Source organism: Setaria viridis, chromosome 9, assembly GCF_005286985.2.
Source record: "Setaria viridis chromosome 9, Setaria_viridis_v4.0, whole genome shotgun sequence".
Taxonomy (NCBI): domain Eukaryota; kingdom Viridiplantae; phylum Streptophyta; class Magnoliopsida; order Poales; family Poaceae; genus Setaria; species Setaria viridis.
This window is the reverse complement of record NC_048271.2, coordinates 43,689,616-43,703,816: the sequence shown is the minus strand read 5'-3', so window position 1 is coordinate 43,703,816 and position 14,201 is coordinate 43,689,616. Positions and strand designations below refer to the sequence as shown.

Sequence of the window (14,201 nt, the reverse complement as noted above, 5' to 3'; positions counted from 1 at the left end):
GTGTGACCATTGAATAACCGGGCATCTTGTAAAGGATTTGCCATTTCATTTTTAATACTCCAAATGATCCCTCAATAACATTACAAACAGATGAGTGTATACGGTTGAACTTCTCTTTTGGAGTATTTGGTTCCATACCTCGATGCCACTCGGGTAAGTGGTACCTTTCACCCTTGTATGGAGCCAGATACCCCGGACGATTAGGATAGCCCGCATCTACAACATAGTACTTGCCTACACATATGTAAAATAAGATAAGTTTGTGCATACAAATATGAAAAGGAACATAAGGAAAAATCTTTACCTTGAGGAGGATGTGGGAAGATATTTACATCTGCTTCCAATGCATGGTACAATACACTAGTGTCATGCAAAGATCCCGGTTGACCCGCAGCCACATAGGTGAAGCGCATATCAAAATCACAAACGGCAAGCACATTTTGAGTTGCAATTCCAGTCTTACCAATATATCTCACTTGTTCTTCAGGTGATAAATACACACGAATATGGACTCCATCAAGTGCACCAATGCAATCCTTAAAGTGTGGGTATGCTCTCTTATCATTCCTAATCCTTTTGTGCACATTGCGAAAATTAGGATCTGTTGGTCTCAAGAAATCTTGTGCCATGGCAACCACACAATTTAGAACTTCATGAAATTTTCTACTAATGGTTTCACCTGAGTGTTTAAACTTATTTTGTCCTCTTCTATTTAACTCACACCCACCACATGTGAATAGGAAAATGGCCAACATTTCATAAGTATTCACGTGCTTCGATCGTTTTAATCCGTACCTCTCAACCAACACATCATGAAGATCCTGAAAAATAACCTCATTCATCCGAAGCATTCGATGGCACTCTCCTGGAGTGTTTACCGTCTCCATCAGCCATCCCATTCCACTTTGTTGTGAAAACATAAATCTCGGCGGTGCCTTATCCATATATGAATCATGATAACTTTGTGCTAGCTTACCACAGCTCTCAACCATTTTAAAGAAATATTCACCATCAGAATCACTAGATTCATCAGACTCACTTGAAGACATCTGTGAACATTAACATAAATGAAATGTAAGATACAACTGTCATACATAAATAAAATGCAATAAAATAAAATGTACCACACATGCGACAAAAATAAAATAGTAGCATACACAAATGACATCACTCTCACTAAGCCAATTTCTATTTTTCATATTTATCATTGTACTTCCTCCTAAGCCAATTGAACCTAATCTCATTAGTAGGCAAGGTCATGGACATCTCCCTTTGCTCCTTCTTCACAAACAGTTCAGACGCCATGTAATGTTCATTGCTATCATAGCCGGCCCCACAAGCAATCACAGCCTCCATCACTTCCTCAATAGAATATTTTCCATGTCTCTTCGAAACATATTCATTGGCTGAACTTGCCATACTTGTTACTGCTTCTTGAATTAGGAGTGCATTTTCAGACTTCGCTTTTTTACCACTCCTGTCAACAAGCCTTGCCAGTCTCTTGCCACTCGCAGGTGAAGGAGAAATACCAATATCCTCCTCTTGTGTTTCAGGAATGAAATCATCACCTTCTGGCTCAAAATTGGTTGCCTCATCTTGTGTCACATCAACATTTTCGGTTGCTTCAACATTCACAACATGAGGAGACCAATGATCAATACCAATAGTAGTAATGTTAGCAAAACACTTGGCTAATTCATCTTCATTCTCAAGACCCTTCTTTTTGAACTTGCCACAACCCGGAATGTCCTGAAATAAGCACATAATATTATTATAAGTATTACCAACAGGTTTGACATATGCAAAAAAAATATAGCAAAATTTTTTAACCAACTTACATCTCTAGCTTTTTTCCACCATTCATCATCCATAGCAATAGTCTTCTTTATAGGATCCCAACCAGTTCCTGTTTGCCTTAGCATTAGTTTCTTCCATGCTTTGAAATCTTCCTTCAACTTGTCCCATTTGTTCTTGATCTAACCCTTGGTAGCCACAATTCCAGTCCTTTCCTTGAACCCCTTCTCAACCTCAGCATAACCAAGGGCATTCAAGTGTGTGTTTGGCCGATTTCCTTTTTCAACTTGTTCGGCAAACAACACACACAGCACTCGAGTGTTCTCCGAATTCCAATCAATTTCAGGCATCTATCGAACTCACAAATTTCATATTAGAAGGCCTCGAGTATATCAATTTCATACACACACAACAATAGAGTATATCAATTTCATACACACAGCAATAGAGTATATCAATTTCATACACACTTCAATCTCTTTTATTCTAGCCTCAGCTTCTCGCTTATGCACCAATCCTTTATCCCATTGTATATGTATTTCCTGTGATCAAACATGTGAGTGAAGCAACCGGAAACAGATATAAATCACAAAAAAAATAATGTAGGAATAAACCCCTACCAAGGGATATTACAGTGAAAGAGATCAAGGTCCCAACTGCACCAAACAACGTAATAGTATTGAAGTTTCGGAACAACTGTTTCTTCTTCACTTGGAACCTGAATTATGGAATAAAAAAAGGACAATTATGAGTTACACACCACCTAGGTCAGTAAACAATAGTTGTTTTTGCTATTGAAGTGTTTAACTGAGTAAATATTTTTGAGATTTTATTACTTTAAGCAACCTCCAAAAAACATCCTTTATCCAAACAGGTCCTAAAATAGCAATATAAAGAACCAAATATAGATGTAATGATGATTATATGCGTCATGCAAAAGCATCTGATGTCTGCTGTTATCTTAATTAAAAGGGGGAAAGGGGACACAGTTCTTACAATTGTACCACAGTTTCCTTAACCACCAGTATGTCTCCCAACTCAACTTCTTATTAATTGTTGTGCTCTTTCTATCTTATTTTCGTTTATGGGCACAGAGGAAAATTACCAAGTAACGACATAAAACAATCGCAGCGCATAGCAATCGCTTGCATAAACACCATACCCTGCATAAATATGATCGGTGGCAGCAGGTATATGAAGAAGAGATCCTTGCTGAACACCAGCACGCGCAAGTACTTCCCGCTCAATGCGAATAGGATCACGGCGCCAGTCCCCAGCCCCTGCACAACCCACAAGCATAATCATAATCAATCACCTTCGAATATAGTGTAGCTATATAGCAGACCATTCATTTTACCATGCACTTGACATTATTATGACAAATATACTGTAGCTATATAGCAGACCATTCATTTATTTCTATCTGTAGCAGTGGAAAATCGGTAATGAATTGTGTATAAAAAATGAACATAATGGTTTGGTTTGAAAACTCTTCGTAGATATACGTTTCTTTATTTGAGTGAATCGAATATTAGGCTTGTGAATGTATTCAAATAATAGCACTACTCTATGAATCCTATTTTCAGCACTTAAAGGACATCAGCCTAGCTATAGCAATATAGCAGACCGTGTATGTCAATGAATTGTAGGGGAAAAAATCGAATGTGATGGTTGGCTTACAAAATCTTGCTGATATATGCATATTTATTTGCATAAACTGAATGCCGTACCTATAAAGATATACAGATAGTAGCACTACTTTATGAACCTCTCTTTCTCTAGATCGTCGTTTTCCAGCACTTAATAAAATGGCATCTTTTTAGCTACAGCAAACCATACATGTTTGTCTCTAGCTGTTCCATTGAATTGTACAAAAAAAAAATAATGTACTGGTTGTGAAGATCTCCATAGATACTTGTATTCTTGCATGAATTAAATGCCAAATCTGCAAATATATGCTACTATTAGCACTACTATACCTTACTTTCTCAGGATTCACTCGTGCTTATAAAAATTGCACTTCACAGTAGAGGTGGATGGCGGCGAAACTCCTGATGCAAAGGCACAATCAAATGTGTACTCCAATTCCAATAACACGATCGAGTTCTACATTGGTTTGACATGATTTTCGGTTAATGAAAAAAAAACAAGTTTCTGCCATACCTGTGGCCGGCGGAACTCCTCCTGCGCGGGCGGACGGCGGGGATCTCCTCCTGATGGGGAGGACGGCGGAGCTTAGGCGACCGTCAGTGGATCTCTTTTGACGGCGGTGGTGGGCCTCCGGTCACCGGCGGGGGGTTGGGCGGTTGTGGCGCGCGGGTGACTGCGCGCCAGCGGCAGACGGCGGGGCTCGGCGGGCGGGCGGGTAAAGGAGGCCGGCGAAGGGGCTAGGGCGGGGGGCGGGCGGGGAAAGGGGCCGACGAAGGGGCTAGGGCGGGCGGCGGCGGGCCTCCGGCCACCGGCGGCGGGTAGGGCGGCTGTGGCGCGCGGGTGACCGCGGAAAAGTGGCGGACGGTGGAGCTCGATGGGTGGGCGGGGAAATGGGGCCGGCGAAGGGGCTAGGGTGGGCGGCGGCGGGCCTCCGGCCGCCGGCGGAGGTAGGGCGGCGGCGGGGCTAGGGTCGCCAGAACCCTAGCGGGCGGCGCGGCAAGAAACGGAGGCGCGGGCGACGCGGCAAGAAACGGAGGCGCGGGGGGTCTCGAAGGAGAAAAGAACGAATCGTTTTTCTGTGTAATCAGTGGCATTGGTGGGTAATTACCCACCAACTCCACGAGGAGGTTCAAAAGAGGGGGTTTTGGAGTAGCAAAAGAGGTGCTCCAAAACTCCACCCCTATTTGCACTACAGCTCCATGGAGTTTTGGAGTTGAGGTGTTTGGCTGGATTTTTTACTGGAGTTGCAGGAGTTGTGGAGTGGAGCCATGCCAAACATGGCTAAATACGTCTAGCTTCACCAACTCCAGCTCCAGAAAAAAAAGTGGAGCTAGGGTCATATCCACGTTTTTTGTGGAGTACCTCAAGGAGTGCTCCAAAAATACTCGTTTTAGACATCCTGGGGGAGTTGTGGGTTATTTACCCACCATTGTCACTTGTTACACAACTTACCGGTTCGCAGAACAAAAGAATTGACGTTGTCGCTCGCCTACCGCCCGGCACGGGCGCCCGCCCGTCGCCCCCTCCACTACCGCTCATCGGGGCGGCCGCCGCCGCCCGGCACTGCCGCACCATCTGCCACCGCGCGCCGGGCGTTGGCCCCTCCAAAGCTGCCCTTGCGCTGTGGCCTCGCCGCCACCGCCGCCCCACGCTGTAGCCCTAACGCCGTCACCGCCGAGTGGAGTAGATTGGCGGGGAGGCGACCAAGGCGAGCACGAGCAGAGGAAGAGAGAGGAAGAGAAGGGGAGAAAAGAAAAGAGGATGACATGTTGATCTATTTACAATGGGTAAAATAGATTATTCACAACAAGTCTTCGTGTTTTTGGAGCTGGAGCACTGCAATCAGCCAAACACGTACATCAGCTCCATGTTTTTCTGAAGTTGGTGAAGTGGAGCTCGGAAAGTGTGGAGTTGGTGAAGTGGAGTTGATTTTTGTGAGGTGGAGTGCTACCAAACACCCCTTAACGACGATCTGCCGTGTGAACACTAGAAATTTTTATAATCGTACGACACAAACAATGATTATGCTTATGCCGATATTACTTCCTCTATTCTCTTTGGATAGATTCTCTTTTTTTTTATAGTGATATTTGAGTCGCCGTCTGGAGCATGGCACCAATAACTTTTCAGTTCGCACGCAGAGTAACTTCTGTAGAAAAATATTGGATGATATCGATGAGTGCTCGTGGAAAATTGGATGTTATGATTAATTGGATAATAAGCAAGAATATTCACCTTGATCATTGTGCTAATGTGACATAGGTTTATCAAAAAAGAATGGAGGTAACTACTAACCATACTATAATGTTCAGCAAATATAACTTTATTCACGGTATATTAAGTGTTAGAGATAGATTATTCTTCATGTTAAAGAAATCAGAGAAAAATTATAATTGGTCCGTCTGTCATGTTTTATTTTGTAATATATTCTATATTACTTTGCTGCAAATATAATATGAGTTGAAACATGATAAAGAGAAGTGGCAGTGGAATGATTTTAAGACCTCAATTGCATCATGGCTAACCTTAAATTAGTCAGACTGTATTAGAAAAAACTTTAATTAGTGGAGAGTTAAATTCGTAGATTTACTGCAAGGTGTGTTGATGTCTTCCCGTAAAGAAAATGTTACAATCCTATCGTTAGCCATCCTAAAACTCCCATGAACAGAGTCGAGAAGTAATACCAAAAGAAATAGGTGGTGGTATGACTGAACAACCCACCCAATTTACTCTCTCTTTTAATAATGAACGAGTGATCATGGAGATGTGTTTAATTCTTTCTGAGCTGTACTGTATATACCTCCTCTAACAACTATTTCTTCGACAACCTTCAGTAGGAGCTAAGATGAGTGTCCACTAAAAAAGGATAGTTATTTGTATTAAGCAGATTGCTCTCATAATATCTATTTATAACAATTTTTTTTTGGCATAAACCACCATTGCCCTTTGTCTCCTGCTAACAACTTTTGCAAGATATATATTCCATCTACATTTTTTATTTTGGGTATGCATTTGCCATTTTTCTTCATCATGAGCAAATATAGTGCAGCCTTTGCTATTTTTGGGTTCTATTGTTGTAGCTATAGTTCTTGACTATCTTGCCAATGTTATACTCCTTCAATTTGTACTAACTAAGAGGAAGTGACCTATAGAGGAATTTCATTTTTTATGCTATGTATATTATTGCTTGTATCAGAGAGTGGTTGCTCTCTGATGGTGGGTCATCTTTTTGATGATTTCTATAGAAAATCTTGCGTTCCATCCTTTATCATATGCTACATAGTCATCTACCCGACAACTTTACAGAGACCTTTGTTTCCATCCATTAGAACATTGTATATTAACTTATTTTTTACCTTTTTGTGAAATTGGTGTATACTCTATCAATTTCTTATACTTTAGAGGTATATTTATTAATAAATTTTTTTGAGATGTACTATCCTAAATTACTGTAAATAAAATTAATTACTAACCGTATCAATGTAATAACTATAAAAGTAGATAAATGATATGTGACGTAGTCGAATCTTCATATTTATTGAGTGCGACGTATAGTCATTTTAAATCTAAACATCACCATCAAAATGGTAGGATAACACGTCCTACTTCTACATTGTGCGTGGTCTTGAAAACTACACCTAAAACAATGCCAACCATAATTCATGCAGTCCGTTTCTAGAGAATTTGATCACAAATCAAGATGTTGATTTGTACATCTGTATTCTACTATAGAATTTCTAAGAACTATAAAACTTGCTAACTACAACATGCTTACATGAAAAATATATGTATTTTCGAACGAACTATACTAAATTCTTATCTTCCGTTCAAGCTTTCTTTTATGAGAAATGAATCTATATGAAAATATAATATTCCTCATAACAAAATCAAAATGTTGTTTTTAGATAATATTTAAATAAACTCTTAAGCTAAAGGCATGTTTGGATCCACCCATCTAAAGTTTAGAAGTTTATTGAAGTTTATTTTTACTGGCTACGTCTAAACTTTAGTAGGGTTGTTTCTAGCTAAATACTAAATGCTACTTGTTACCATACTACCCTCTGGTGGGCTTATCATCTCCCTTAGCTCACCCTTCATCCTTGTTCCTCTTCGCCCGCCTGAGCCAAGAACCGAGTGAGCGGTTGGCGCTGCCGCCCACCGCCGCCTGCGTACGCCCACCGCCACCTACATGGCGTACCGCCTCGCTGTCGGCCGGGAGGACCTCACCTCCGCCGACCGGGTCGCCGTGGCCGCCGCCACTCCTGCCCGCTCCTCGACGGAACTTCGCTGCCCTTCTTCTCCAAGTCGCAGTCCCGATCCCGGTCCTTGCCCCCATCACTACCGCACCCGGCGAGGAGGTCGGCAACATGGCCTGTAGCCCTAGCCCGTCGCCATCCTCCTCCACCGCACCTAGCGGCGGTGGCTCGTCCTCCTCCTCTGGTGGCTACCACCTCATGGCAGTCGTGGCCGCTTCCCCGTGGCAACGGTGGCCGGCGGGGTGGGGGCAGCGCGTGGGGAGAGGCGGCACGTGCGGGGAGGGGCGGCGCACGGGGAGGTGGCGCCAGAGGGGAGGGGGCGCGGGGAGGGGTGGCGACCGGGCCAGCATCGGCAAGCCCAAGGGCGCGGGGAAGGCAGTGCATGCAGGGAAGGGAGGCGCGCGGGGAGGTGGTGCCGAAGGGGAGGGGGCGGTGGCCAGAGCGGGCGGTGGTGAGCCCAACAAGCAGCATTCCCCCAGTGAGGGAGTGGCGGGCAGCAGGACATGCTGTGCGGGAGGAGATTTTCCCGAGGAGAAGTGGAGGGGTAGTTCAGTCATTTACTAATTTAGTTGGGTTGGAGTAGCTAAATGAATCTTTAGCTAGCTAAAATTTAGCTGGATCTGTTTGGATCCATAACTACTAAATTTAGCTAGCTAAATTTTAGACGGTGGATCCAAACAGAATCTAGATAGGATTTAGGCTTAAATCTAAAATTGGTCTATCATCGTGGTCATGCCACAAGCTTACCAAAGAGGCAAGCATTCAAGAGGTCCGGGTGAACATTCTCCAGAGAGTCCCGAACCCAAGTGGCGAAGTGGTCCAAAACCAACCGAAAACCCTTCCCGAAAAGAAAAGAAACCGAAGCAGCACACACCAGACACCACACCCAGGCACCCAGCAAGGAAAGAGCAACAGAAAAGCCACCGCCTGCCGCCACACGCCCGCACCTCTGACCTCCCTCGCCTCGCCGCGCACATCTCTCACATCACATCTCCACCCCCAGCGCCGCCGCCCATCACATTTCCTGGTGCCCGGCTGGGCCCCCAGCTCCAGTCCTCCACAACCGCACCCGCGGAAATGGCGGCGCCGGCGCTGCGCTCGGCGGCGGCGAGGGCGCGCGCGGCGGCGTTCTCGGGAGGGCGGTGGCTGGGCACGTCGTCCGCGGCGGAGACGGAGAGGGATAGGGAGAGGGGGAAGGAGAAGGAGGAGGGTGGGGCCGGGTGGGAGCTCTCGGTGGCGAGGGAGTACTACGACTACCGCAAGTCCATCTACGGCGACGTCACGCACCGCGCCCTCCTCGTCGACGCCGTCGGCACCCTCATCGTCCCTGCCCAGCCCACGGCACAGGTCAGTGCGACTCGCCGTTCCCTTCCTCTTCCAGCCCTCTTCTTCAGGTTCTAGCGACTTGCTGCGTTAGTGATCTTTACCTCAGGGAGTAGTGTGATACTGTGATGTGCAGTCTGGGTGGCGATTGCGCTGCGCTCCTGTAGCACGATAGGGTTGCCTTCTGATCAATGCTGCTCGGATTGAATTGTTGGGTCTCAGTTTTGCACTGCCTGTCTGGCTTAATATGGCTCCTGGTATTCATGATGGAATTTGCCTGAAAAAGTATGTTTTCTGAATCGTGTTGTTTGTTGCCTCTGTTTAGGTGTATAAGAGCATTGGTGAGAAGTATGGAGTGAAATACTCAGAAGATGAGATCTTAATGAGGTACAGGCGGGCATATGAGCAACCATGGGGCGGATCTCGTCTCAGGTGCGGACTTCTGATGCATATACATGCCATTTGCTGAAAATTTGTCTCACTCTGCCTGATGCCTGTGCAGGAAGACCTGGTTATTGACAGTAATCCCTTAGATATTGTTATGCCGTACTGCCCTGTTTCCTGTCTGCATATTCTTTTTGGTTAGACTTAGTGAGTGTTCGTTGGTGTGATGCAAGTTGATTAGCTCAAAGGTCAATTTGCTGACGTTGAGGATTACTCTTCTTCCTTTTTCAGTTATTTGATTTCATGCAAGTTTTCTATGTTGTCAACTCCATGAACCTGCATGAGAATTGGTGTGTGGTGCCATGCATGTTGCGTAAAACGACATTTAACAGTGCTCGGTCCATACAAGGATTAAGGACTCCTAGTACACGACAGCCTTGCCAGTTGTACGCATAAGGGCTCTCAGTTCAGCTGTTACTTTCAGCAGCCCTAGATTTGCAAAAACGACAAATTGGGAAAATCACTCATAACGGCTCTCAGTTCAGCTGTTATTTATTAGCAGCCCTAGATTCGCAAATAACCAGCGTGTTCGGGGCGCTGCTTTGCAGCTACCTGCTGCTGCTTGGGTGAGAGCAGCGCAGCTGCAGCAGCAGCAGCAGCAGGCAGCGTGCAGCGGCAGCGGCAGCCGTTCGAACACGCTGAACGACAAATCAGAATCACTTGTATGCATAACGGCTCTCAGTTCAGCTGGTACTTATTGGCAACCCTAGATTCGCAAAACAAATTGGGAAAGAAAAGGGAAGATTTAAAAATAGTGACGTGTTTAGATGAGGCATACTATTGCATTGCTTTGCCATTTTTTTCAGTCCATTTATTTGAGCATCAAGCATTCAAGCTTCAACCTTAAAATAGATTTTCACCAAACAGGTTTCTGCTTAAGGCTTCCATATCCTTACGTTCCCAGGCGCATATTGTTAGGCATGTCTTTTATGCATGCTCAGATAACAAACTATGCAAAATTATTTTGTTTCAAAAGAAGTTGTATAGTTAGCGGAGAAGCCAATGCTTGTGTATTAGAACAAGACTGCAGTGTTATTTAATCTTATTGAGTGCTCTAAAATTAGAAGGGAATTACAGTTCGATTATTTATTTATTATTTGCATCCTAAGTTATCATTTTGTTCATTTCTTTACTTTCTAATGTTATAGTTTCATGATCTCATAATTCATGTAAACACATTAATTTGTTTCTTTCCCTAATCAGATAGTGTGATCAGAACCTTACCTTGAAGGTGCACCCTGACACATTTAATCTGACTTCATGCTCTTCTGCTTTTCCATTACTTAGTACAGTAGCTCTACTTATATACATTGATTGTTTTTTGTTGCTAAATGGGCCCTCTTCAGAACTACCATGAGAGCTTCCCTGTTATAGACATCCAGTAAGCTGTTAAGTTCACTTTTTTTCTTGCACTCATTTGTTTTTTCATGATTACTTACTGGCAGCACCCATTTAGGGAAACCATCCAGAGATAATGTTATTTCTGGACATGTTTGGATGTGGGTCAGGGCTGATCATTGCTGGCCTTTTATTTATTCACTCATTTGTTTATGTTGTCTTTGCAAACCCATTCCCTATTAGTGCTGTACCCGTTGTGCTGTAGTACTTCATGCTCCTTCTTTTCTCTAAATTATCTTCTTTTTTTTGTGTACTGCCTATTCTATATATTATCATTGATCCATTTTGAGATTAAGTTATTATACCAACATGGACCAGGTATGTGGATGATGGGAGACCTTTTTGGCAGCACATAGTAACTTCTTCTACAGGCTGTTCAGATGCACAGTACTTTGAGGAACTGTATCAATACTTTATGACAGAAAAGGTTACATTAACTATGTACTCCCTCCGTCCCAAAAAACAAGTCATTCTAGAGTTGTCTTAAGTCAAACTTTCTTAACTTTGACCAAATTTATAGAGAAGAATATCAATGTTTATGGCATCAAATAGGTATATTATAAAAATATATCTTATGATAAATCTAATGTCACTTATTTCATACTCCCTCTGTCCCAGAATATAGCTACATTAAGCGTTCAAATTTTGTCCCAAATATAACTACATTTAGAGTTACAACACCACATTTTACATATGAAGGGACCAAAATACCCTCAAACCACATCTCCCCACGCGCATAACGAATTGACGGTCCTCTCCGCATGCATCGTCCCTCGACTTAGGCCACGGTAATTAGCGTTAATACGTTGATTGGCATCAATTTGGTATGGGCTGGCGGTAAGATTTTCCATGCTGAAACAATGTTTGCATGTCGCAATTGCTTGCATGGTGTCAAATAAATCAGAATCCCAAGCGCTTTTTTAGCCTCCATCAAATCAGACGCCAAAGAAACTCTGGTGTGCATGGCTCATCCACATCTGATGCCATGTATGCACCACCAAATTAGCACATCATTATCCTATAAAGAAGCTTTGGAAGTTGACTAAGGGCAATTGAGTCTTTTTGTCAGACTTCTTAATCTGTCTGAAAATGTCTTAACGTAGCTATATTCTGGGACGGAGGGAGTACCATAAATATATGTAGTTTTTTCAATAATCTTGGTCAAACTTAAAAAAGTTTTGACTTAGGACAATCCTAAAATGACTTGTCTTTTGGGATGGAGGGAGTAGTCAGCAAACAAAAATAACTTAGAATATTGTCTTTGTTGTCTCTGACTTGGGCCAGTCTAATAGAAGCCTTTTATGCTCGCTAGGCTTGGAAGCTTTGTGATCCTGATGCTGAAAATGTATTTAAAGCTTTAAGGAAAGCTGGTGTTAAAACTGCCGTAGTCTCCAATTTTGATACCCGCCTACGGCCACTTCTGCAGACCCTGAAATGTGACCACTGGTTTGATGCAGTTGCTGTCTCTGCAGAGGTCTATTGACTTATATTGTCATTCTTCAGCTTCATTTTATTGCTGTATATTTATTATTTACAGGAAATGTACTGTATTGAAAACTCTTGTTTCTGTATACTCTACAAACAGGTTGCAGCAGAGAAGCCAAATCCAACAATATTCTTGAAGGCCTGTGAGTTTTTACGTGTGAAGCCTGAAGAAGCTGTGCATGTTGGCGACGATCGCAGAAATGATATATGGGGAGCTAGAGATGCAGGCTGTGATGCCTGGCTCTGGGGTAGCGACGTTCACTCCTTCAAGGAGGTATTTCTATTTTTTCTGTACACTTTACCCCCAAGCATTTACCATTTTCTTTTATCTGGGCAAAGTAGCTCGCTTTTCTTGTTATGTTGGTTGCAACTTGCGAGAATGCAGAGTGGTTTGGTAATTGGTGTTGGTATCACTATGCTGGTGGCATGGGTAGAGAGAGGTTTCATCCCTTGGCGAGCTAATAAATTCCACCATCGGAGCACATGCCTGGATCGTTCGTTCGTTGGTTGGTCTAGTGACAGTAGGATTATTGCCGGTACGGCTCACTGGGCTGTGCTGGCTGCTCTGATTGTTGATGAATGGGTAACGGCAGCTCCGTCAGACTGCCACGCACTAGTGGGAAATGATGGATGGCTGCATTTGTGGCCGAGTGAGTACCATTTGTCATCACGGTCTGAAGAATAGTCCAGATGCGACCGGCATGTGAAATTGTGGATAACTGGATATGCAAGAATTAAACATTTATTCCCCACACTTACATCTTCAAATGTTGGCTCGTTTTTTGGGGGTACAACGTTGTAGTTTTCAGATGAGAAGCAGCAGTTTGCCGCAAAGCAAGGCGTCTGATACCTGTGCCCGCTTGCTGTCTCGGTGTGCAGGTGGCTGAGCGGATCGGCGTTGAGGTGACCAAGGACAAGTGATCCAATTCCAATCCACCGGTGGTGCTGCCCGCTTGGCAGCGACGAGTAGAGTACAGTACAGCACCCAGGAGCGCGGTCGTGGAGATGACGATGTACATAGGATAGAGAGTGGATTGACCCATACAAGTTCTCTGGAATGGAACATGTAAAACTCTGGTGGTACTATTATCTCGTGGTCCTCCAACTCTGGAGCCATGTTTGGTGATGGCGCAGCCGTGCAGATGCCAGACTGTTCTCTTGCAGGATTACCGGGCTGATACCTAGATAGTGATTGGTTCATGCTAAGGTAATGTAAACGCAAAGGGAATCAAATTACAGTGTATTTGGAGGTGGAATATGTGATTGCCTTTTTTGTTTGGTTGCACTCTAGTAACATAATCAGATTACTGTATGGGTGCTATATCTGATTACGGTGAGGGAAGAGGGGTAACAAACTTGTATAGATATTATTTAAGTAAGGGATTCGATTACCACAACCAAACATATGTAATGGGATTCGTTACCTTCAGTAATCATAATCAGATTATTAACCAAACACTACCCTAGTCTCCAATTTTTATTAGTTTTACACACAAGCAAGATGCTCGACATCCCGCCGCGACTGCCCACAGTAGTGGTGTGGTGGAGTGGTGGACGAAGCTCCGGCGCGGGCGCGGGGCAGGGGGGCTCCTATGTGGAGCACGGAAGCCAGCTACCTCATCTTCTTCCTCCCCCACCCCCGTTCTCTCCTCCTCCATCCTGGCCGGCGGCTGCCGCGCCGCCCCTCACCAACTACCGCTGCCCGCTCGCCCGCCCTTCCTAATCCCATGGGCATCCTCGCTCCCGCCGTCGGTCACCAGCCCACCGGCCGTCCACCCCGCCCGGCCCGCGGCGCTACCGCGCCGCCTCGCCTCCGTCGCCGGCTGAACCGCCGCCACCGCCGGTCCTTCG

At 44.4% G+C, this 14,201-nt stretch overlaps 1 protein-coding gene and 1 pseudogene across 1 annotated transcript; one reads left to right on the top strand and one right to left on the bottom strand.

Annotated features, from left to right (window-relative positions):
• Positions 1-1,141: 1,141 nt before the first annotated feature.
• On the bottom strand, positions 1,142-2,144 carry LOC117835047 (L10-interacting MYB domain-containing protein-like; annotated as a pseudogene).
• A 6,431-nt stretch (positions 2,145-8,575) lies between these two features.
• Positions 8,576-13,635, top strand: LOC117839056 (uncharacterized). Its single transcript, XM_034719298.2, has 6 exons — positions 8,576-9,047; positions 9,349-9,455; positions 11,184-11,292; positions 12,178-12,339; positions 12,451-12,624; positions 13,230-13,635. The coding sequence occupies exons 1-6, from the start codon at positions 8,778-8,780 to the stop codon at positions 13,269-13,271; spliced, it is 864 nt and encodes a 287-aa protein (XP_034575189.1). The 5' UTR covers positions 8,576-8,777; the 3' UTR covers positions 13,272-13,635.
• Positions 13,636-14,201: the final 566 nt, after the last annotated feature.